This window comes from Brachionichthys hirsutus, chromosome 13, assembly GCF_040956055.1.
Source record: "Brachionichthys hirsutus isolate HB-005 chromosome 13, CSIRO-AGI_Bhir_v1, whole genome shotgun sequence".
Classification (NCBI taxonomy): domain Eukaryota; kingdom Metazoa; phylum Chordata; class Actinopteri; order Lophiiformes; family Brachionichthyidae; genus Brachionichthys; species Brachionichthys hirsutus.
The window spans coordinates 8,446,917-8,469,334 of record NC_090909.1 but is presented as its reverse complement, the minus strand read 5'-3'; the positions used below and the strand labels follow the sequence as shown (position 1 = coordinate 8,469,334).

The 22,418-nt window shown below is 42.2% G+C and overlaps 3 protein-coding genes across 4 annotated transcripts; 1 reads left to right on the top strand and 2 right to left on the bottom strand.

Moving 5' to 3' along the window:
- Positions 1-3,237: 3,237 nt before the first annotated feature.
- LOC137903447 (ras-related GTP-binding protein C-like) lies at positions 3,238-6,033 on the bottom strand. The gene is made up of 7 exons (XM_068747597.1): positions 5,854-6,033; positions 4,875-5,078; positions 4,576-4,775; positions 4,215-4,329; positions 3,994-4,136; positions 3,759-3,907; positions 3,238-3,398 (listed from the first exon to the last, which is right to left on the bottom strand). Exons 1-7 carry the CDS (start codon positions 6,031-6,033, stop codon positions 3,238-3,240), a joined length of 1,152 nt encoding a protein of 383 aa, XP_068603698.1.
- A 332-nt stretch (positions 6,034-6,365) lies between these two features.
- On the top strand, positions 6,366-12,428 carry ppt1 (palmitoyl-protein thioesterase 1 (ceroid-lipofuscinosis, neuronal 1, infantile)). 2 transcript variants are annotated; one of them, XM_068746824.1, is made up of 10 exons: positions 6,366-6,460; positions 6,906-7,025; positions 7,606-7,715; positions 7,925-8,052; positions 8,215-8,285; positions 8,475-8,577; positions 8,705-8,795; positions 9,247-9,345; positions 9,438-9,509; positions 12,349-12,428. In XM_068746824.1, exons 1-10 carry the CDS (start codon positions 6,454-6,456, stop codon positions 12,394-12,396), a joined length of 849 nt encoding a protein of 282 aa, XP_068602925.1. In that variant the 5' UTR covers positions 6,366-6,453; the 3' UTR covers positions 12,397-12,428. The 2 variants fall into 2 exon arrangements, with proteins under 2 accessions (XP_068602925.1, XP_068602924.1); XM_068746823.1 differs by lacking the exon at positions 12,349-12,428 and adding an exon at positions 10,118-10,648.
- Positions 10,653-20,714, bottom strand: LOC137902752 (adenylyl cyclase-associated protein 1-like). The gene is made up of 13 exons (XM_068746822.1): positions 20,611-20,714; positions 16,941-17,045; positions 16,755-16,855; positions 16,316-16,393; positions 15,705-15,848; positions 14,985-15,070; positions 14,516-14,621; positions 14,190-14,373; positions 13,424-13,602; positions 13,111-13,234; positions 12,610-12,692; positions 12,358-12,498; positions 10,653-11,806 (listed from the first exon to the last, which is right to left on the bottom strand). Exons 2-13 carry the CDS (start codon positions 17,041-17,043, stop codon positions 11,723-11,725), a joined length of 1,413 nt encoding a protein of 470 aa, XP_068602923.1. The 5' UTR covers positions 17,044-17,045; positions 20,611-20,714; the 3' UTR covers positions 10,653-11,722.
- Positions 20,715-22,418: the final 1,704 nt, after the last annotated feature.

Sequence of the window (22,418 nt, the reverse complement as noted above, 5' to 3'; positions counted from 1 at the left end):
TAAAGTGTGTAATAACATATTTTAAGCATTCACACAATCTTTCAGTGCATTATAAAGCATTTATAAAATGCTCAACCTAATGACATAATCATGAACTATATATTATTATAAACAAACCTTATTGCATATTAAAATGTTTAGACACATGGGCAACTATTATGGTGCATTATGAAACATTTATAAATGGTGTTATTTGATTATACATCCTATAATACTAACTTCACAGATGGTTATAAAGCCTGAAAATCTCATCCAGACAACAACATCTTGGAACATTCATTCCTGACTTTTTACAATACTGCCCCCCAAGGGTGGAACTGTTTGACTCCTGCCCTCAAAACATGCACCTCTTTGGCCTCCTTCAAAACGGCCCTAAAAATTCACCTTTCAGGAGGGCAGAAACGGAGATAGTCATCACGACTCTCTCCGGATCAATCCCCCCCCCCCCCCCCCCTTTTTTTCTTTTGTCCACCTACGTTGTACATATTATGTGTATTTTTAATTTATTGTTATTTTGCATCAATTGAGTAATTTATTTTTATTTTATTGGTATTGTTAAATGTCGATGATTTATGTACGAAGGACTTTCAATGGAAACAAGACCGCAAGGGCTTTTTTGAAATGCTCCTCTTAGACAGGATGTTTGACGGTACTTGTACTGTAATACATATTACTGTTTGACTGTACTTGTACTGCTCTAACATTCTATCTACCGGTAATAAATATATTAATCATATTTGTATTCAAATTGTAACTTGAATTCAAAGTCTATTTTCTAGATTTCTCCCAGAGGACCTTGTGGCTTTATATATAATTTATTAGTATATAAATATAATATTAGCATTTTTAGTCCACCACGTATCACTCATTTTTGCTGGGGATGCTGTGCAGTATAGCTCTGGACCCTACACCCTCTCTGTGTTGCCTCATTTCTTCTGAACTTTTCTCTGCATTCAGCTTTCTGTGGTCAGGAACAAACTGCAGCCTTCTGAAGAGCAAGATATAATAATTTTCTCTCCCATGCACCTTAATTTTCCTCAGTGGCGAGCAGGAGGTCCGGGGACGATTAGAGGATGCAGCTGCGGCGCCATCTTGCCGCTCCCCATTACATCAGGATGCAAACTATATGCGTAAATGATGCGCTGAAGGCTTTAAATGCATGTGTGGCATTTTTAAAGAGAAACATATCGAACATTCAAATCCTTTTTTGTTTTTTGTGTTATTGCACTGTTTTAATCATTTATAACCTATAATATTGATAAATATAATTAAGGCAGATGTTATAATTGTAGGAGCCATAGGGTTAAAATGATTTGGAGGAATTGTTGACAGGCTGCACAGTCTCAGGCATCAACAGTAAAGAATTTTTAGACACAATGAACTTACTAGAATGATCATTCAGGCATGAAAGAGCGTGAAATTTTCTACATCTGCAATAAATTGCCATTTTTTTACATGTAATATGCTACCATCTGCTGTTTCAGACCATGAATAGCCATATTTGAGCAGAGAAAAAATATTAAACTCTCAAAAGTTTATCAGTTAACAGACAATTGATTTTTTTGGTACTCATAACATGCTTCTATTTTAAGTTATAATTATACCAAAGAATAATTGGCACGACAGGCACTTAAATAAACCTGTACTTCATCGTTATGGGCCAGATTCTGAAAACTATGGGGAATATTTACAATCATTAAAAAATAGCCCCTCGAGTTAAAATAAATATGTGACATTTCCAACTACCTTAATAAAGTAACTGATACTTTTCTGATATGTTGTGATTATAAGAACACACAGAAAACATTGGTGGATTTTTACAAAAACAGACTTTATCTTATTATTGTTACAAACAAAATTTCAAAAAAAATCCTGTAAAACTTTAAGTTAAGCACAACTCAACAAAAATATGAAATAGACTTTATGAAAGAAATATATCCAGTAATAAAAACAATATGTCTCTTAAACTTAACATCCCACTGAAAAGCCAAATAAACTGAAACTCAGTAAAGTAAATTTGGTCAAACTGTCGTTGAAGCAGTAAAACTTCGACAGTCAGTGGGAGCGGCAGGTTGTCCAAGTGAGAGGCATCACCAGTTATTCCCTGACTCCATTAAGACCAACATGCTGTTGCCCCCGCTGTTGATCAGCCAAGGCTCTAATGGTGTAACTGGCACAGTTCTGGTTTGTGGAGATCCTGAGCAGAGCACCGGTCGCTGGTCGCATGAGTCATTACCAACAGAAAACACGCCGTCGAGCAAACATTCCTCTTTTTAAACCCACTTTACAGCACTCAATATTTCTAGAATAAAAGGAGCAGGTACGTGAAAGCAGTTTGTATTGTTGCAGAATATAAGGTGTAGTGACTGGAAATCGAGTCGATGGAGGTTTTGCAGAATCACAAGCACTGAAACCGGGTTACGGGTCTATTGCACGAGCATTTCCTGTTGCAGAGAGCGAAACTAACTGGCCAAGAATTAAACCTAGATTACAGGATCCCGAGACCTTCCAGTACCAATAGAGGTGCAGAAATCGGAACAATAGCAACCTTTTTGGCATTATGTAACCCGTAACACTGGACAGACACATTTCTGAACTGAAAAGCACTCGGAGAGCGCAGACCTCCGCCGAGCAGCTCATTCCCCTCCTAATTGCATTTACACCGTCCACATGGTGATCTGGATCATCATCGTTCTTGATATCTTTATACACCAAACATGAAAAGTAAAAGTGAATCAGAGTTGGATGTGTATTTTTTTAACACATTTTTGAATCCATAAATGAGGGTTTCAATGTTATATTAAATATTTTTTTACTGACAACAGTCTGCATCCGATCCAGATAAAATTCGGTGGTGAGATAGAGACCCCCACCTTACGTGATTGTGTCAAATTCCAGAAACATTGGTTGATAATCAATCGAGATATTGAGGAACACATTTTGAAGCTCCATTGTCTGCAATGTTAATGAAAGTTTCAAAGTGATCCAGAATCCAGGATCCCTTCTGGATCATCACCAAAATGTAATCATCCATTTCTGGTAACATTCCCTGAAAATTTCATCAAGATCTGTGCAGAAGGTTTTGAGTTATCTTGCTAACAGTGGAACAGACAAACGCCGGTGATTACATAATACAATACGCAATACAACAGGCGCATCACATTGGATCCAGGAGTCACATGTAGTTTCCGAATATATCTCCAATTGGAGCAGCCCTGTTGCTGCACTTGACGCAGATCAGTGAACGACCCTCGTCTCTTCCTCACCTCCATTCAGAGCAGAATACTTTAGACCCGTCTGCTCATTGCTGGACGAGCCGACGCCTCGCGGTGAGGAGCCGACTTCAAGCACTTCGTGGATTGCTTTTCGAAAACAATGAAAATTGTACTCTATCAAACCTACGAAGAGAAAAAGCATTCAGTTTGAGCAATGCAGTATGTTAAAAGTATTTAAAAAATGTAATCAAAACCACGGCTCTGCTAAAAATGTTTTTTTTTTTTTTTTTACCTCATTCTACTACAGTAAACATTAAAGAGCTTCATGAATATGAGGTTCTCCCGTTCAACCCCCCCCCCCCCCCTCCCCCACCTCCACGCACACACACACACACAGAGCTGACTTTCTGTTTCTGACAATGACTTCAAACACTTTTGAGCAGGCAGCTTTTTGCACTTCAACTTGGCATATTCGGGACATCCTGTGTCATCAAGCCGCTTCCTGACAACACCAACTTTGAGTGTTTATAAGAATCTGCGTACCTTTCCTCTCGAAGTTCTCCTCTCTGAGGATGCAGACGAGAGCGAGGAACTTCGTGACCTCCTTCAAATAAAGCACGGTAGTGTTGTTGAGCTTGATGATAGCCAAGGACTCCTTGTCATAGGCACAGCCGCTGCCGTCCTGCATGAGACTGTCAAGAAGGAGCCAAGGCATCCTTAAGTTTGAGTAGAAGATGATACAATTCATTTGGAAACGCCGAACAGGAATTCTTCTCACCCGTAGATGCAGGAGATATCGATGACAATATCGATCATGTCGCAGCAGAGTTCGTAGGACTGCATGTCCACAGGAGAGCTGTCTGTGGCGATGTAGATCTTGCTGACCACGTCAAAAAGGAAGGCTTTCTCCAGCCCAGAATGCTGCGAAACAGGAACGATGTCAACTGGAGGACAAATTCTCCAGCTGCAAATCCAGCTGTGCAGTCATGATGTACGTACGGAGATGAAAATGTTCAGAAGGTTCTCCAGCGTCGGTAACTGAGGAATGAGCTTCTGGACGACTTTACTGAAGGCCTCAAATATGGAGTGGTCATAGATGCTGGTCAAGTAGAAGCTGGAGAGGGAAAGCAGGGAATTTAAATGTGGGCTCTTTCCTCGACAGTCACTTTCAATGCCTTAAACAACTGTGGGAAATACTTGACTTCTGCAGTTTGCAACATCTCTCTCTCTCTCTCTCTTTCGTTATTCAATTTTAGCTGAGAAAACAATACAATTGTAAAAATGGCCGTGATTTGCAGGAAAGACCTGCAGCTAAATGTCAGTGGAGCATCTAACCTGTTCAGTCATGGGCTCCACTAACCTGAGATGAAGTCTCTCCAAGCTGGTATCTGCCAAATCATCGTTGGCCCTCTGATGGATGTCTCTTTGCGTTTCTATTTTGTGATCGTCTGACAAGCCGTCCACTTTATGGATGAACACTTCAAAGTTTATATCTGGGTTCACTTTGTAGGCTCGAGACACTGTAAGATGTAAGCGCCCAAGAGCCTCGACGTAGTCATCCTATTAACCAAAGGAAATGTTGGCATGACGATTCATCTCATGCAGGAAAGCCCTTCAGAGCTACAAAGTAAGCTCCAGCTTAAACTAATGTAATCTTACCTGAGCATCAATGACAAATATTAAAGCCCCGGCTCCCTTGAAGATCATCTCACTGTCAAACGTCGGGTCGAAGAAGTCCACCTGGCCAGGAAAGTCCCAGATCTGGAAGCTGACAAAGGAAATGCTGGAGATGTCATCCTTGTAGATTTTATTGGTGCTTTCCAGGAACAGCGTCTCATTGGGCGACATCTTGTGGAATACCACCTGGCCAGAAATGCAAAGTGATTATCGTCTCTATTCAGTGTCTTTACTTTCAAACGTCCTGTGAAACTGACAATCTCTAAAATATTGCACTTCAGATTTACCGTTATTTTTTATGTTCTCTTTGTTTAATACTGGCATTCTGTGTCTGTGGTACAGATACTCCTGCATACTCTTTATATACTATATATACTTTCCTGTCTGCCCATCCTGCAAGTTCCTCACATGATTATTATTCTTTTTTTGCAATGAATTACATCTTGTGTGTATTTTTTCTTCATCTGACTTAAATAATACAAAGATAAGACTATCATTTGTGAAGAAGAGTTCACAACATACAATTTACCATAAGAGTTAATATTACAGAAACCAACAATCTTTCCAATTTCATGATAATAACAACATGCATATTTGACACTCTGGAGACATGATAATGACATACTGGTAAATAATAATAATAATAATAATAATAACATCTAACATTCAGAGTGAGTGAGATAGCAACTAAGAGTCAACACTTCAATTTGTAACCACAGTTAGTCATAATAACTAATCAGATTAACTTGACCGATTTATCAGGGAATGGAGTTCATTCGTCCGTTTCGTCCTGCGGCGGCTAATCATGTTAGCTTTTAACTGGACTACAATTCCATGCTAATTTGGGGTTCGCAGTCTGAGTCGCTGTTTAACTTGATCAGAAACACAAAGATAGTACTCTGTACTTTGTGCTCATTTATGTATTGTGGATAAGGAAGTGTTGCTGTCCGCGGTCGTTTACCTTCTGAATAGAGGACTTTCCGCTCCGCCTCAGTCCCATCAGCAGGATTCTGGGTTGGTTCTCGGAGGAGGAACTCTCCTCCATGTCTGGCTCCTCCGCCCCGTAGCTAAAACTTTTCGGAAACGACCCCGCAGCATCGTAACTCCCCGTCATCGTTGGTTCTTCGTACTGAATAGACATCCTGGATTTAAGATTACGCTCTTTTTTTTAAAAGCCGGTCGGGAGTTGGAACCTGTAGTTCGATTAAGCGGCTAAATATTCTCAACACGAATGTTATCACTGCGAGCTAGCATGGCAAGCTAATTAGCGAGCAACTACAGCGCGGCGTTTATGTTGAGAAGAAAACCCCGAGTAGAGACCGTAGCGGATCCATATGGGGTTCACATGCGACACAAGTCACTGAGACGCTTAATAAATATAATATCCACACGATTCCGGTTAAATGGTAGCAGAGAAACAGGATTATTTTAAAATTATGCAAGTAACTAGTTAGATATTTCCGCCCCTTTGCGCGTAGGACCCCGCCCCTCGTTTATTATTGGCTGTTGGCTCTAAAGATAATCACGTGACGAGCAGTCGGACAGACAAGCAGGAAGAACTATGAACGGTAAGTCTTGATTTGAAACATTATTTTTTGGACCTATTTCATTATAAAAATGTCTCTTCTCGGGATGTTATGTTGAATGTTCATGTCATTGATTCTGGTACTGCACATTTCAAAAGCGTGTTTAGTCAGCGTCTAGATTAGTTAGCTTGTTTAGGCTATGAAACATAATAGATTACAGGAGATCTATTTTCAGGTCGTTGTTTTGGCAGCAGAACCTTGTGACTATTGGTCTAACCAGTTCTATTGCATTCTACACACCAAATAAACTGCCAACTAATGCATGCACCCATTGCACAGAATTCTGAGGGTAATGATGAGATTAACTGGAGCAGTTGTTTTATCTCCCCCCAGATCCAGAACATTAATCATGAGGCATTAAAGTAGGAATCATGTAAACCATCTTGATGAAATCGTACAACATGAATAAAGGATTTATTTGTTCCAGGGTTCGTAGTTCTGTGTCTTCTCCTTGCTGGTCCAGTGCTGCTGCTGGTGGCTGCCAGCCCAGTTTATAAACACGGCAATGGGACAGCACCAGTACCGGTGGTGTTGTGGCACGGAATGGGTGAGTGGCTGTGTTTAACAGTCTTAGATTGAAAGGATTTTGAAAACAAAATAAAAATGTAAACAGACTTATACTCAAGAGACGGGTACTGTATCTGGTATTAAGCTGTACCCCACCGGTACACATTAATGAAATCTGCTGAGGCAGTGTGCAACCTTAATCAGATGGTGTAGCTGATACTGTATTTCCCTATATTTGTCTTATACATATTGCCTGACTCTGATCTCCCTACAATGTCTGTTACGCAAGATCATTTGTTCTCCCGTTTTACCAAACTGTTCTCAAACAGAAATAGTGCTTTCTTTTTTCCAGCTAATATTTTTCTTTAAAATCTGACCATAAATTATTTCTAAAAGAAGTTGAGACCTGTAATTCTGAGGAAGCATTTCACAAATCGTGGGAACTATTTTCAGCAGCACATGAATTCACATTTTGGCGTTTGTAATCTAGGTTTTATCAGACTTTAGCGAGACAAAGAAATACCTGTTATTGGTCAGTGTTGGTATTAACTCTACGCGTGCACCCATGCTTTCCAAAATATGTGAAATGATATCAAAGTAAATCTTTATGTGTGTACAAGGTGACAGCTGCTGTAACCCTATCAGCATGGGACAAATAAAGAAGATGATTGAAGAGGAGATCCCTGGCATCTACGTCCTCTCGCTGATGATTGGAAAGAATATCATTGAGGTAATAAAATACAATTAAATGTATTTTCTTGCCAATGCCATGAGTGTAAATTTTCATCGCAACCGGAATGACCCCCCCCCCCCTCCCCCAGCATTCCTGCTTTGATCCATGGCTTCATCACAGAGCTTCCCCTCTCCATTAATGGTCGTATCCTTCTTTTTCAAAATGACTGTCACGCTTCGACCTTTTCTTGTTTGTCCTCCTTGCAGGACATGGAAAATGGGTTTTTCATGGATGTGAATCACCAGGTGTCGACGGCCTGCAGTCAGCTGGCTCAGAACCCGAAGCTGAAGGGAGGATATAATGCTATGGGCTTCTCCCAGGGGGCTCAGTTTCTGTATGTAACCACTTGCTTTGCCCTCTGAAGTGTCGTTATCTAAATGTCATTGTTTTTATCTGATTCTACTTTAGAGTTAATTATGCAACAATTCTGCCATTCCGTGTTTAAAATGTTGAATAAAGACTCACTTTTGACTCTTATGGGTTCCTCTCCCAACAGGAGAGCTGTGGCTCAGCGCTGCCCCTCTCCACCAATGAAAAACCTGCTTTCCATTGGTGGTCAGCACCAAGGTGACACCCCCCACCCCCCCCCCCCACCTGCTTCCTGTTCCATAGCTGAATTATACTTTACCTGTGTTTGTTCAGATGCTCGTTTCTTAGTGAATATTCCAGATGTTTTTGAGCTCTCGAAGGCAGCGCACATGTAGATCACCATTACTGCAAAATGTCTTACCCCCCCCCCCCCCTCCTCATCCTCAGGAGTGTACGGACTGCCCAGGTGTCCCGGAGAGAGTGTCCAAATCTGCAACGCAATACGCCATGCTCTGAACCAAGGCGTTTACTCTGACTTTGTTCAAGAACAGTGAGTTAGCTTAAACTCCCTGACTGACCCGTCTACTCACCGATTCTGACGTCGGGGGTGTGTTGCAGGCTACACCGAACATTGGTCGGCTTTTAACGAAAACGTCCATGTTGTTTGTGTGCATCAGCCTGGTGCAGGCCCAGTACTGGCACGACCCTTTAAATGATGACCTGTACAAGAACAAAAGCCTCTTCCTGGCCGACATCAACCAGGAGAGGGTCAGTACGGCGTTGCTTTTAAAGTAGACCAGACCTGGAGTTATTTATGAAAAACCAGATGGTTCTTATTAATCCAGGTGTGAATACGGTGTATAAACTTCATAATGGTATGTCCCCAGCGCTTTCAACTGCTGTGATGGGATGATGGAGTAGATTATGGTCAGACCTTGAGATGTTGTAAAAGCTCTGGAGCAGGGGTGCGAGACATCACCGTTTAGTTTAGGGGGTGCGAAACCTTGGATTATCCAATTTAGCAAAATCTAGCTCAGTCCGTGGGGAGTGTGGATTGTGAACCTGATTAATGAAATGGATGTACTAGCGAGTTGTTGCTTCTTGTCTGACCCATGTCCCAATACTCCTCAATGTTTTGGTAAAACTTGTAGAAAAGTCAAAACTTAGTGGGGAAAAAAATCTACAGTTTCAGTCAGTGACGTCTGTTTCCACTTTTCAGGCTGTAAATGAGACGTATAAGAAGAATCTTCAGCTATTGGAGAATTTCATCATGGTCAAGTTCCTGCAGGACACTGTGGTGGATCCCGTCGATTCAGAGGTGACGTTCAACGGTCACACTTCAAACTGCTGCAGGCAGAAATTGGTTTTAAAGAGAGGCGACAACTCAAACCTGTGTGGTTCTTCCTGCAGTGGTTTGGGTTCTTGAAGACTGGCCAGGCTAAAGAAACGGAGACTCTGCAGGAGAGCGTTCTCTACAAAGAGGTAACGGTTCAGGTGTTGAGCGTCTCTCCAGGATGTCATCTTGTTTCTGTGCACGAGTTCGATGCGGGGGGGGCGGGGGGGTACTCCCTGTGGAGTACGAGTCGTGTGACTGGGTGAATGCGAGGCCTAATTGTAAAGCGCTTCGTGGTGTAGAAAGTGCAGCGTGCAGTTCATTTACCAAATTCATGTCATATTTGAGCAAATTGAAATTGCAGGTGAAGAAGTTGCTCCTGTTGAACAATATAAAACTGAGTGTGCTTTGGAGTGATAAGTCAGTTAAAGGAATATTCCACATATTTGTCACACGTTTTCTCTTGCTGCCTCGCTTCTCGGTCATCTTTGTAATTTAACTTACCTGGTTAAATATTTTACAGAAACTGCAGCATGCGGAAACTATGTCCACGGTTCTCTATTGTGGCGACAATAATTTGAGGAAATATGTAATTTCATTTAAAACAAAGTACCAATACCACAGTATACGGTACTTTGAAGATGGTCCCCATATAAAAATACCCAGGTTTACTTAAGAAGAAATGCAAATCAGGAAATGCAGATGCATCAAAGATGGAGTTTCCAGTTTTTAGACTGTCTGAACTGTATTCCTGCAGGATCGTCTTGGCCTGGCTGCCATGGACAAGGCTGGAAAGCTGGTTTTTCTGGCGTCAGATGGAGATCACCTCCAGTTCACCAGAGAGTGGTTCATCGCAAAACTGCTGCCGTACTTGCACTGAACCCTTCCAGTTCGCCGTCTCAGCAACTTAGTATAAAGCAATGTTCCTTCTCTGGGGCTCTAATGAACAATAAGCAGTTCATCTCTACGTGCTATAAGTAATCAATGTAAGGTTTTGGCAGAAATATAATTCAGTTGTCTTGACTGCTGTTTTACAAACACTGGATGTTTAGTGTTCCCTTCCCAAACTACCACTGCACTGTCAGCTTGTCCCGTGAGGGGTCACCACAAGAAAGTAACTTTCTCCTCTTTACCCTGTCCTTTGCATCGTCCTCCCTCTCTACGTCCATGTCCCTTCTCCTGGGTTGTCCTCTGGCCCTGTTCCCCAGCAGTTCTATCCTCCTGAAAGTCTTTTTTTTCCCCAAAAAAGAACTATCTGTACATATTTCAACAAAATAAAGAAAACATGCTTTATTTCAACTTGTTTATTGATTTTGCCAGCATTAGAGCATAATTCTGATTTTGGAAACAAGAAAAGAAAAAAAAGAAAAGACAATTGAGCGAAGAGTTTACAGCTTCTCGATCTTAAGGTAACAGCTGCTGACGGGGCTTAAAGCGAGCAGAGAGATGATTGTTGGGCTCAGACTAATCGTCCATATATCTATAGATTACAACATATTTCCAATCTTGAGACTGAGGTGAGCGGCCCAGAGCAGTGACTGACCTTCCGGCTCTCCCACTTCGTACCAACATCGCTGATATTTTCTTTACACGTCTCAATAAATGGAATGTTTTTAATATTCACAATCGCCTATATGCGGCTCATGGAGAGTGCATGGAATGATAATTTATCCGCTTATTAATCACTGCAGCAAAACAAATGTTTGACAATTCTCCTTTACTCCCATTTATGTCCCGACTTCCCTTTATCCACTAATAATTAGAATCATTAGTCAACATCAGCGGATGTGATCTGGGCACCATTATTCTTTGTGAAATAGTTGACAAGTGCTTCACCATTTAATTGCATATCATGGAAGATAAATGTATGAAGTAAAAGGTTAAACACCAGCCCCTCCTAACCACGAAGACAAAAAGCAAACAAAAATACAGCAGCCTGGAGCATTGTGATTGGCTGCAGTGGAATCAATATTCCATGTTGGCTTATCTACATCTTAAATTTAGTGTAGCGTTATCCAGACAGATTAAATGGTCGCAAGCATCCCAGCTATTGGCAAAACCGAAGACGCGTCAGAAAAACAAAATTTGAATGACAAGCTGCTCCCTGCCGATTGGCTGGAGGATTTGCACCTGATAATAAAAAAAAATTGATATGGGCAGTCCTCTCATTGGCTAACAGAAGGGATTACTTAAGCTCTAATTGGCTAGTAAAGGAGGAAGGAGTCAGATAAAGCATGACGTCCAAATCTCAATCTACAGTGTGAGAGTTAGCTGGTGGGGTGGTGGATCAGTCAGGAAGGCGTTTTCAAAGATCGGATGGGATGTGCCGAGGAGGGGTGCCCGCGTCATCTGCTGCCCCCGTCTATCCAGCCATCTCTATTACCGTGGTAACAAGCTTAGAGCCATCCCATGTGGTCTTGAACTGCTCAGGAATAGGATGTTCCTTCTAAAACAGGAAGAGGAAAAAGTTCATGTCAATTTCACAAATGAAACAGCGGCCTGGCAGCATTCTATAGTTTAATTCCTGTAAAAAATAAATAAGATAAAAACCTCGTGAACCACCAAAACAGCATGATGGTGTGCATCAGTGCGAGCTGACATCCCATCATGACTGGGATCACAATTTATTAAATAATGGGTCAAAATAAGGTTTGATTTAAAAATATAATAATTCCTAAAGCATCTAGAAACGGTCATTTAACAAAATCAATTCCATGCACAAATATTTTGAAACTCTTTTTTGCCATCAGATTGCGATTCAGTCCATTTATGTTTGGAAATTCTAGAAAAGACCAATTTTATGATTAGTCGCAATCCAACAGGAAGCCGGTCTGCACCGATCAAGAGGCATGGTGCTTTGGATAATCTGTTGTACTTCGACCACTTGGTGTCGGTTTTAGTCTTTTCATGCAATTTGTTTTTATATATATATAAAAAATAATTACAAATAGATTACGACCAGTCCGTTTCATTTTGCTCTTCCAACAGGACACTCACAAAATCTTCGCCTTGGAGTACCAGGACGTTCATCGCTGAGCTCTTGGCAGTGACGAGCTCGCAGTCCAGTGAGTCTTTGCTCAGGTAGACCTGGCATCCATCCGTCTTGTTGATGGAGATCGTGGGGACCTTACCAGTGACCTATATAAAAAGGCAGAAAATTAAACGATTACAGGTGGTGGCAGCTGAGAAACATGAGGTGGCGTATTCCTCGATTCCCTTACAGCAAACACGCTGAATGTTGTTACACACCTGGATTTTGACATCCGTACTGTTGATGACGTCCACCAGACTGACGACATCATCAAACACCAGACCCACTTTCTTACACGAGTCTGATGGCGAGAAGGAAAACAAGCACCATTCAGGTAATTGAGAATAGATACGCACGCCATGCAACAACTCGGGGTCCGTCTTTGGTGAATTCATACGACGATCTCTGCACACGTCACACTGGCCTGTTTTGCATGTTGAAGTTAAACCGCCCAGAAGTTAAACACCAACTTTGAGCCGAAGATTAAGAATTTGTTCTTAAATATTCAAGAGCTGAAATTGCATTCTTCTTTCCTCATTGTGTTTATTTTATTAGCGATCAGAAACACACAAAGTAGCTTTCTGTGGAATGCACCTGTACCTCTGTTCTCATGCAGCACAAGTTTCTCACATCACACCCGATGCTTTCCCTCCCTTGCCCCTCGAGGAACAAGAACTTTGCCTGAATGAGTTTAACACATCTGAACACTTAACTCTTACCAAGAGTAATGGAGTTGATTTTGCCATTGACCTTAAGCACGCTATTGCAGCACTTGAAAACATAAGCCACTTGTTTCAGTTCTGGGTTGTCGATGACCAGGTTTGGCATATTATTCTGGTTCTCCTGCAAGAAGAAAACAATGCAGACATGTTGGAGAGACTACCCATTTTAGACAACATCTTCATTACGGGCCTGGTGCACCTTTATTATGCACAAGGCGTGGAGGCATAGAGTTTGTTCCTAATAAAAAGTTAGCCACCATTGTAATCTGGCAACCTCACACAACTCGATCCTAAAGCTAAAACCACTTACCACCCTCCACTTCTTGCCTTCCAGTTCAAACACGGGGGGCTTGCTGCAGGCTGAGGCGGTGGGTGCAGCTGGCCGAGGGGCAGAAACGAAAGGTTTTGGTCCAGAAATCACAGGAGCATTCTGAGTCCTCAGTTTAGGATTCTTGTGGGTCTTCTGGTCATCAGAGACATGCTTGAGAGCTGGAAAAGCCAAAAGAAGAAAGCATATTGCAGGAGTGTCAGAGAAAATGTTGATTAATATTTAGGTTATTTTATATTGTTTGCCATGGTGAGGGATAGATTAACAGATGACGTCAGACAGGAAGCTCCTCGGAATATGACGTTTGCAGATGACATTGTGATCTGCAGCGAGAGCAGAATTTAGAGAAGTGGAGGTCTGCGCTAGAAAAGAGGAATGACGGTGAGCAGGAGTAAAACAGAGTACATGTGCGTAAAAGAGAAGGTTCTAGGGGGGGGGGGGGCAGTGAAGTTACAAAGAATAGACGTAAAGAAGGTAGAGGACCTCAGGTACCTCGGGTCAACAGCGCAGTGATGGAGAGAATGTGGAAAGGAGGTGAAGAATCGTGTGCAGGCAGGGTGGAACGGGTGGAGGAACGTATCAGGTGTTCTGTGATAGGAGAGTGTCAGCGAGGATGAAGGGAAAGACCTCCGAGACAGCGGTGAGGCCAGCCATGATGGACGGCTTAGAGAGCGGCTATAGGCTCCTTTAGATTGAAGTACAATACAGATCAACCTCTCGTCTGACGCCAGGCACTCGTACTACCAACCACTTGTGATGTTCGATCCCTGGTTGATGGAAGCAAACAAAGCACTGTGGTCCTCAGCAGCAGAACTGCCACTGCTGTCACACGGTCCGCTCATGTCCAAGGGGGGAGGAGGTGGTCCAGGGGGAGGTGGGGGAGGACATCCTCCAACGGGGGCGCTGGGGGCAGGTGCCGAGGCTACGGACCCCTGAGGTAGACAGAAAAGTAGAAATGCTGCAAGGACAAATGTCTCGTGTGCGTTTGTGTGTCGATTCTAATCCAATAAGAGGACAGTCATGAGCCGCTGTCGGAGTTGTAAGTTGACTCTAAAGGTAGTTCGTCTGACTCACGGTCTTGTTCCAGCTCAGTCCAGTGGTGTGGTGCTTTTTGATGTACAACTGCAGATCATCCCAGATGGCGATATAGGCCTTTACCCATTCCACGTGCGTCTTGTCCCTGTGACAGACAGGGTTGCCTGCTGAATATATTTTCAGAATAAACCCCCCCCCCTCCCCAAACTTCCACAGCCTGTGTCTCAGTGATCCGTCAAATACGGAAGAAGGACCAGACGTCCATTAGTAACTGAACAGAACACAGATCCATATCTCATTTAGTATTTGCCTGATTCTTATTCTTGTCCTTTTATAAAGCTAAAAGCTCACTGACAAAATGGTGGGGGCCGGGGGGGGGGTCTCAGTAAACTTGAATTTAAAAAGCTTTGAGGAAGGAAAGACTGAAGTCAGATGGGTTGCAAACAAAGTTCAACTGAATTAACATTTCAAACAAACAATATAAGAAACAAAGTGACGCTTTACATACTTGTCCTTGTATTCCTTGAGCACACGGTTGGTGTAGAACTTGGCGGAATCCTGCATATCTTTAACATACGGGCCAGGCTTCGGAGCCTCAAATAAACACACAAAAGAAGAAAATGAACACAATTGTATCTCTAAAAGTTGCATTAAAAAGGTCACTGCAAAAGACTCAAATACAGCATTTAAGATAAAGTTGGTCAATTTAAAAAGGTTTTTTAAAAATAGACAAACTTTACAACTGCATATTCAAGTCAAATAAGCTGGTTTCAGAATTATTCAATCTATTTTTCTTAGCTTTATCTTTGCACACGATAATCATGATCCAGTTTGGAGGTACTGGTTTAGGTTTTTTTCCAAAGCCAAGCTTCTGCTGGCTTTCATATTCAGCCACGCAAACAAGACTATGAGAATGAATACATTTTTAAAAATGTAGAACAATTCCTTTAATCGGCTTCATACGGGAGAAAAAGGTGTGGTTAAAGTCCTCAAGCCAAATCACAAGCTATATAAACAAAGTATTTAAAATATGAGTCGAAGAAATGAATGCGTCTTCTGCGTTTGAAACCTTGTTTCGTTATCAATACGAATTACAAAGAAAGAGTGGATGACGTAAACTGTCACAGTGAAACACGCGTCAGCCAAGAAACTGCCCAGGCTGACGATGAATCCATGAAGGCAACAATAGCCGTTATACACTCCCAAATATTTTCCCTCCCCGTCTCACCACAGCGACCCATCCGAGGGCGGGGACGCTCTCGTTCACGGCAGAGAGGTGGTTGAACAACGGCGAGGTGCGGTTCTTCTCATGGAACTGCTGCACCTGTGTGAAGCCATTGGACATCGGCTGCAGGATTCTCTTCCAAACGGCCTGAAAAGGGAAGATAGACTTCTTTTTTGTCTTTCTTCAGACTAAAGAAAGATTAACTTCCTAACATCAATTCCTTACATATTCAGCAACTTAGAATATTTGACTAAAGACATTCATTGAATTCAACGAAAATCCAACCAGTTGTTAAATACTACGACAAAGACCACAAAATTATAAATTAGTGCATTTACTTTGCTCGACAAATTCTTCACGCCACGAGAAAGTTAGACGTTAAAAAACATATATATATATTTGCGAAGGGGGAACAGTCAGGGAACAGGCAGTCAAAACAGTTTGAAGCTCGGAAGGGAAGCAGCTCCCGGACATTTGATTAACAAGTCTGTCTCACTTGAATGAAAGGGCTGCAGGATGTAAAGCAGGAGAGGAACATTATAAATAATGCAAAGTGAAGGCTCGATGCCGCTCGGTTAACCTGAAGGAACAGTCAGGAAGTGCGTTGGACTCACTTCACTGGGCTTCTGGCAGGTCGACGCAGTTACGAGGATCTTCCTCTGACAGTCGAACACCTGCTTCATCATTTCCGCCTGCGCCGGAGCAAAGAGGAGCTCAGCACTTTACAAATGTGTGAAGAACAAACATCAACCTGGTGTCTTTCATGCTTCGGTCATTTCTGCCGTAATTCGATGAAGCATCTGCAATGGTTGGGAATTGGCGATACCCTCAAGCAAGAGCAACATTTGGTTAGGCTTTGCAATTATCACAACTTTAAAAAGAAAAGAAACACCGTACTTGTCTGGACTACGATGCCCGACAACAATCCTTACTTTGTAGTAAAAGTTTAACACCAAGAGCAGCGACTCTTTCAGGAAGAAATAACATTAAGTACAAATACGACATGGTGGATCTATTGAACTGGCATATTTGAGGATAAAAACTGTAGCGTACATGTTTCTGGACATCCCCTCCGATCTTCCGGCTCAGCGTGAGGTATTGTGCCACGGGGCCCTTGGCAATCTCATCGAAGGCCTCCACATGAGCTGATACAGCTTACAAATAACCAGGCGTTACAGTGGATCATAAAATATAGTGCAAGCGTAATCATTCTATAATATGGATAATATTGATCATTACCACCACCTGCTGAGTCTCCAGCGGCGCCTGCGGGGCATGGCATGGTCTCCAGGCGACCGACCGCCACCTCCAGCCTCTGCACCAGACTCTCCAACTGTGCCATGCCTGAGGCAGGAAAAAGGGTGCAAACAACACAGTCAGGCACGAGCTGCAGGGGGCCACAGATGATGCTCATGCAGAATCATGGCAGGCACAGGTTGCCATTTTACAAATGGTTGAATTTTTTATTTCATAATGAAAGATGCAGCGACTGCAAGTACTCTCCTGGCTGATTTAGTCCCAAAATGCTGAGTAGTGTAGCCGTTCGCATCTGTCGTTCAGATAAGACTTTACTGCCGCATGCCTTGCTTTAGTTTAGGCTCAGAGTCACAAATAGACTGCTGCCCACGGAGTTGTCTTAACATGTCAGAGAAAAGAATTTAAGTCTCATATTTCAGAAGCAGGAAGCAAATAATTTATCTTTTGGCTGTGAAAAAAATATTGAAATGAACGGAGAATGAAACCCTTATTTATTATTTAATTGAGCATCCTCACATCAAACATTTTTAAGAGACATTTCAAAGCTTGTATACCAATGCAAACTTCCTACCGACCTCATCATCAGCACTTTAAGCTGATGGTGGATTCTGATCAGGTGATTGTTGTGGTTTTTTTGTTAAGAGTTCAAAATAGTCAGAAAATGCAGATTAAAACATTCACGTAATGAAAAGAAAGAACACACAAAGTTGTTACCGGTCTGATTTTTGCTGAGACAAGTCTGGAGAACGCTGTGTTAAATGAAAATACACAGCACATAGAAACGTGAATGCCTTGAAATGCCCGTGCATTTTGAGCACACATTATGTGCCTTCCAGAACGTCTGGAATGTGGGAAAAGAAACCCCTTTTGTCCCTGCAGCGAAAGCCACTGACTTCCACCTCTGGAAGCAGAAGAGTGGGTTGGTAAGCAGGTCTGGGCTTGTTGAGAAGAAGGTGTGTACTGTACATACTTCGATACTACACTCAGCACAGACTTGATGCAGACGCTTGTGAATGTCACACAAACTGACTCCCCTGAGTTTACTTACTCACTTTGCCATTTAACTACAAACTCGGCTAAATTCAACCCAAGTCGAACATCGTCTCACGCTTAATGCCAGAGGCTAACATTACACAAGATGGCAATAATCCGATGCCGCTCTCACCTGTGTGATGGACACAGCACTTCCAGTCTGAAGGCACTTACACCTGGCAGTCAGTAAACGGAGGCACACAGACCACTCCCTCTAATGAACCAGCCACTACCATCTCCCCTTCACAACAGAGGCAGTGGCCTAATCCAATGACAGACGGGCCTTAACATTTTTGGCTGTGATGCTTAAGTCGTCAGCTTGTACTTTTCCATCTAGAGGTCCCAATAGCTTCAGGTGTATTAGAATAGGTATTAGGTCTAGGTAGGTATCAATATTTTTTGTTACCGAAATGTTAGATTGCAAATTTGTAAAATTTACTAATCTGAATTTAACTGTCAAAATTTCCAGAGATGCAATGCTTCCAACAAAACAGTTACTTATTGCAGGTTGAAAACATACCTAGGGAGGCAGCTTGCCCAAGTATGACTCACTGGTGCCAACGTTAAAGTAAGCAAGATCAGGGTGACACAGTTCTAAGGCTGTTAAAAGATAGTCATATCAAGCCTTCTATCTACATTCTACAACATTTTATTACCAGAAAACTTTGAGAGGCCGACGGTGGTACAAGTGCCATTTCTACAGCAAATCTGGAAATAGACATTTTACAATGTATCAGTCAATAAATGTATTCAAGATACTGATTAAAAAAATACATCAGCTTGGACTCAACTGTTCTACCTTTAAACTAAAATGCCTAAGTGTTCAGAGTCAAAGCAGCAAGCAGATAGCAGCGTTCAACATATTTCCTGGTCGTTTCCAGAGACATGACACAACATCAACACAGGAAGGGAGTGGCCCCAACGGGCAAATGTGAGAGTAACACGAGAAAAGAAATACCCAAATCAGGCACATTTCAAATCGACTTAAGATGATGCATCACCCGAACCAACTCAATTCAATAGATAAAGACTTAAATTGTCTTTTAAGGCACAGCAACCAGACAGGGTTAATGTTTAAAGATAGGTGAAGTAAGAATTCTGTTTACCAGAGACACTGCAGACATCTTTATCCCATCCTCTCATCGGTTAACGCGACTCCCCTGAGCCTACTGGCTTTCCTGCTTAGATGTTGTCCTGACATGTTCTAGCCAAGTGCAGACCATACAAGTCACACCAGAAACATTCCAGAGACATGTGGGCAGATGAAGCAGAGCCCTGAGCCGGGAAAGTCTGCCTTTCATAACACTTTCCTTAAGTTCTATAAAAAGGTCCGATGAATAAGAGGCTGAAGAACATCAGTAGTGGAGGAGCAGCCAGTCTAGTTCTTGTCATCAAACGCCATAATACAACTAAAAACAGTGAACTGAGCCATATTACTGTATCCAAATCCAGAGCCAACAGTATTTAACTATTAGTTAACGAAAAATTCGTACTAGCCACTCGCGAAATGCAGTAAAATCCAAAATGACACCATTGAAACATGGCCTTATTTATACTGAACTCCACCAACTGCATTAATACTCATTTCTGTGGAAATACAGCTGAATTGTTTTGCATAAAGAACGTCAGCATGGAGGGGCAGTAAGGCATGTTCGGCCTGCGTGAAGGTGTCTCTGTCTGGGGGGGGCAGTCATTCAGGCGCAGGGCTAAACGCGCCCTCTCTTTGTGTTTAAAATGGCTACAGTAAATTATATACATGTATTATTCTGAAGCAGAAGTAACAACCAGTGAGCAACAATTGTCCGGGAGTCCCACACCGGTGAGCTGAAAGCTCCAAGACGTCAGGTTCAAGCCGCCGCACGCTAATGAGATCACGGCCGCCTCGCCCAGACGACCCAAGATGCTAGCCGCGCTGCAGCTAGCCATGCTAGCTATCAGAACCAGAGCGCGTCAATGCCAATTCAGTGTCTTCAGCCGCTTTAGCCTTTAGCCTCCACCCCGAGCCAGGGAACATTTACATATACGTCAAATCCCAACCGAAGCGGTTTCGACAGCATAAATAAAGTAAACACGTTTCCCGATAAACGATTGTTTGTTTATTGCTACATCAATTAGGGGATATATGCGCATTAAAAAAACGTGCTAAAACACCATGGGCGACAATGAGAGCTCGTTAGTCTACCCTAGATGTATTAAAAAAAACTGCATTATGCTAAATATTATTTCAATAATTAAATAATAATGTTCCTTATTTCGCTGTCCCCTGTAGGTCTGTCTTTCGAACCATTTCCGGGTTTTTTTGTCCTCTCACACGCCCCTCTTTGACTGTTACGGCTTTTCTCGACTGCTGAAAAAAGGAAATCCACACTCGAATGAGACGTTTCCCCTTCCTAAACAAAAGCCCGAAAGGAAGGAACGAACTAAAACCGTCCAAGGTTGAGCTTCTGAAGCAGATTTTGCAACAGCTAGCAGTTTAGCAACATCGTGTAGCGTCACACCGACTCCAATATTCGGCATTATTTTAAACAGGCTGACCGGCTGTTGTCTCTTTCGCCGGCGCTATAACTAAACTTTAAATGTAGCGCAGCCTAAATTATTACTGCTCCGACATGCCTCTTACCTGCTGAACTGACAAGCAGTGATTCTGCGTTTTACTTCGCTGTTGGAGCTGACAGGCTTCCAGAACGGACTGCGCCTCGCCTTTCTTCCTGTATGTCGGTGAATTTACCCAGCAGCCACCGCGCCGCGCTTCCGCCCTCGTTCATGCAACTTAGTCCTTTCCCATATAAGGAGCGTGTGAGGAAAGGGAACTTCTTTTCTTCCTCATCTGCTGTATAAAATGAAGACTGTGCGGCAGAGAAGAGTCAACATGGCATTAGTTTGTTTGTTATGCTTGTATGGAGTTTAAAAAGTAAAATAAATCCTGTGCTATGAGGACACAGATAAATACACTCACTAAATACAGGTTACAAGCAGAAGTGTGTCGATTGTCAAAAACTCCAGGACTTTTTCCATGACGCCACCAACACCAGGAACATGTGGAAAAATATAAGGGCTGTCACAAGCTATAAGACTGCATCTCTGTGTGGTGTGGAGGCTGCAGGGCCGCTGGTCGGGAGAATGAATTCTTGGAACTTCTCGTCCCTCCATTCAAGACATTGCATCAAAGCGCTGCATGTCCCGTGACTCCTCACACCCCCACCATGGTCTGTTTTGACTTCTGACCTCAGGAAAGAGGTTCTGCAACATTCAGAGAAGGACCACCAGGTTCTGGAACAGCTTCTTCCCTCAGCCTATCAGACTGCTAAACTCATAATATGGTTACCTTTTAGTGCAAACCTTCTCAGCATTGAAAATGGGTATTCAGTTCTAAATGAGAGCCTTCACTCACATTACATCCTTTCTTACTGTTGTTTACTGACCTCATCGTAAATGTGTGCGCATCACTAATGTGAAATAACGTACAATTATATTCCTTAGATAGCATTGCATGTTATTCCTTACTTTACGAATCTGGTATTCAGTATTTCAAATCCTAAAGGACATGCATGCACTGTGAAACTTCCAAATGGAGAATAAGGACAAATGAGAAACGTGAAGAAACGAGGATGAAACAAAATACATTTTTCCCACAAATGATAGTTTTTACTTAGAACAAAGCAAAATTAAAACAACTCTCGAATGACTCTGAATAAAGTGAAACATTTCATTTTAAATTACAGATTATCCAGTTGCATCAGGTCTGGACACACACAAGGAAACACGGGAGTGATCCCTCACTGAAACCTCAACTCAAACAATGAAACTCCATGAAACACTTGCTTCCAATTTTCTCTTTGCGCCTTCACAGTGGACTCAGTCAGAGTCGAGGTCAATCTATAGATCTCCAAAGTGACGAACAAACGTTGGTCATGTAACAGAAATAATCTTGACTGTTGTGTTGAGTTGGGACAGAATTCTCTTTGACAGTTCTCACTGCGGGTTTCTGGAGGAAAATGAATCGGGTGCATCAACATCAAATCCTGGTTATTACTTCATCACCCATCTTCTATGATGTGCAAAAACAACAGCAACAAATAAACAGGAATAATATGCCAAAATATGAATGGTTTTAAAAAAACAACAATATTTTACAGAATTGGCACTTGGGTGCTCTATTTTAATTTGCCTCATACCAGGCAAAAGATTAAAAGATATATTCAGTGAATCGGAATATCAAACACAAATTCTAGCAGGATCTTTAACCAAAAAACGAAGTGGTGCAGCATGAGATGAGAGAACAGTGCAAAAGACATTAAATAAAAAATGATTTCTTATTTTACACAGGTTACACACAGAATTTTCCTCAAGGAGTACCCTGTTAACATTCACCAAACAAAAATGTGACTTGCAGACTAGATTCACATGTAATCACTCACATCTCAGTAC

Coding starts and splice junctions, on each gene's coding strand:
- ppt1 (XM_068746823.1), top strand. Junction 8,286..8,474: donor CATTGGTGGTCAGCACCAAG/GTGACACCCCCC, acceptor CCTCATCCTCAG/GAGTGTACGGACTGCCCAGG. Junction 9,346..9,437: donor TGGATCCCGTCGATTCAGAG/GTGACGTTCAAC, acceptor TTCTTCCTGCAG/TGGTTTGGGTTCTTGAAGAC.
- LOC137903447 (XM_068747597.1), bottom strand. CDS start 6,033: ATGTCTATTCAGTACGAAGAACCAACGATGACGGGGAGTTACGATGCT. Junction 4,776..4,874: donor TATTTGTCATTGATGCTCAG/GTAAGATTACAT, acceptor TTTGGTTAATAG/GATGACTACGTCGAGGCTCT. Junction 3,908..3,993: donor GATATCTCCTGCATCTACGG/GTGAGAAGAATT, acceptor CCTTCTTGACAG/TCTCATGCAGGACGGCAGCG.
- LOC137902752 (XM_068746822.1), bottom strand. CDS start 17,043: ATGGCACAGTTGGAGAGTCTGGTGCAGAGGCTGGAGGTGGCGGTCGGT. Junction 15,071..15,704: donor CCCTCGGATGGGTCGCTGTG/GTGAGACGGGGA, acceptor TGTTTATTTGAG/GCTCCGAAGCCTGGCCCGTA. Junction 14,622..14,984: donor CTCAAGGAATACAAGGACAA/GTATGTAAAGCG, acceptor TGTCTGTCACAG/GGACAAGACGCACGTGGAAT.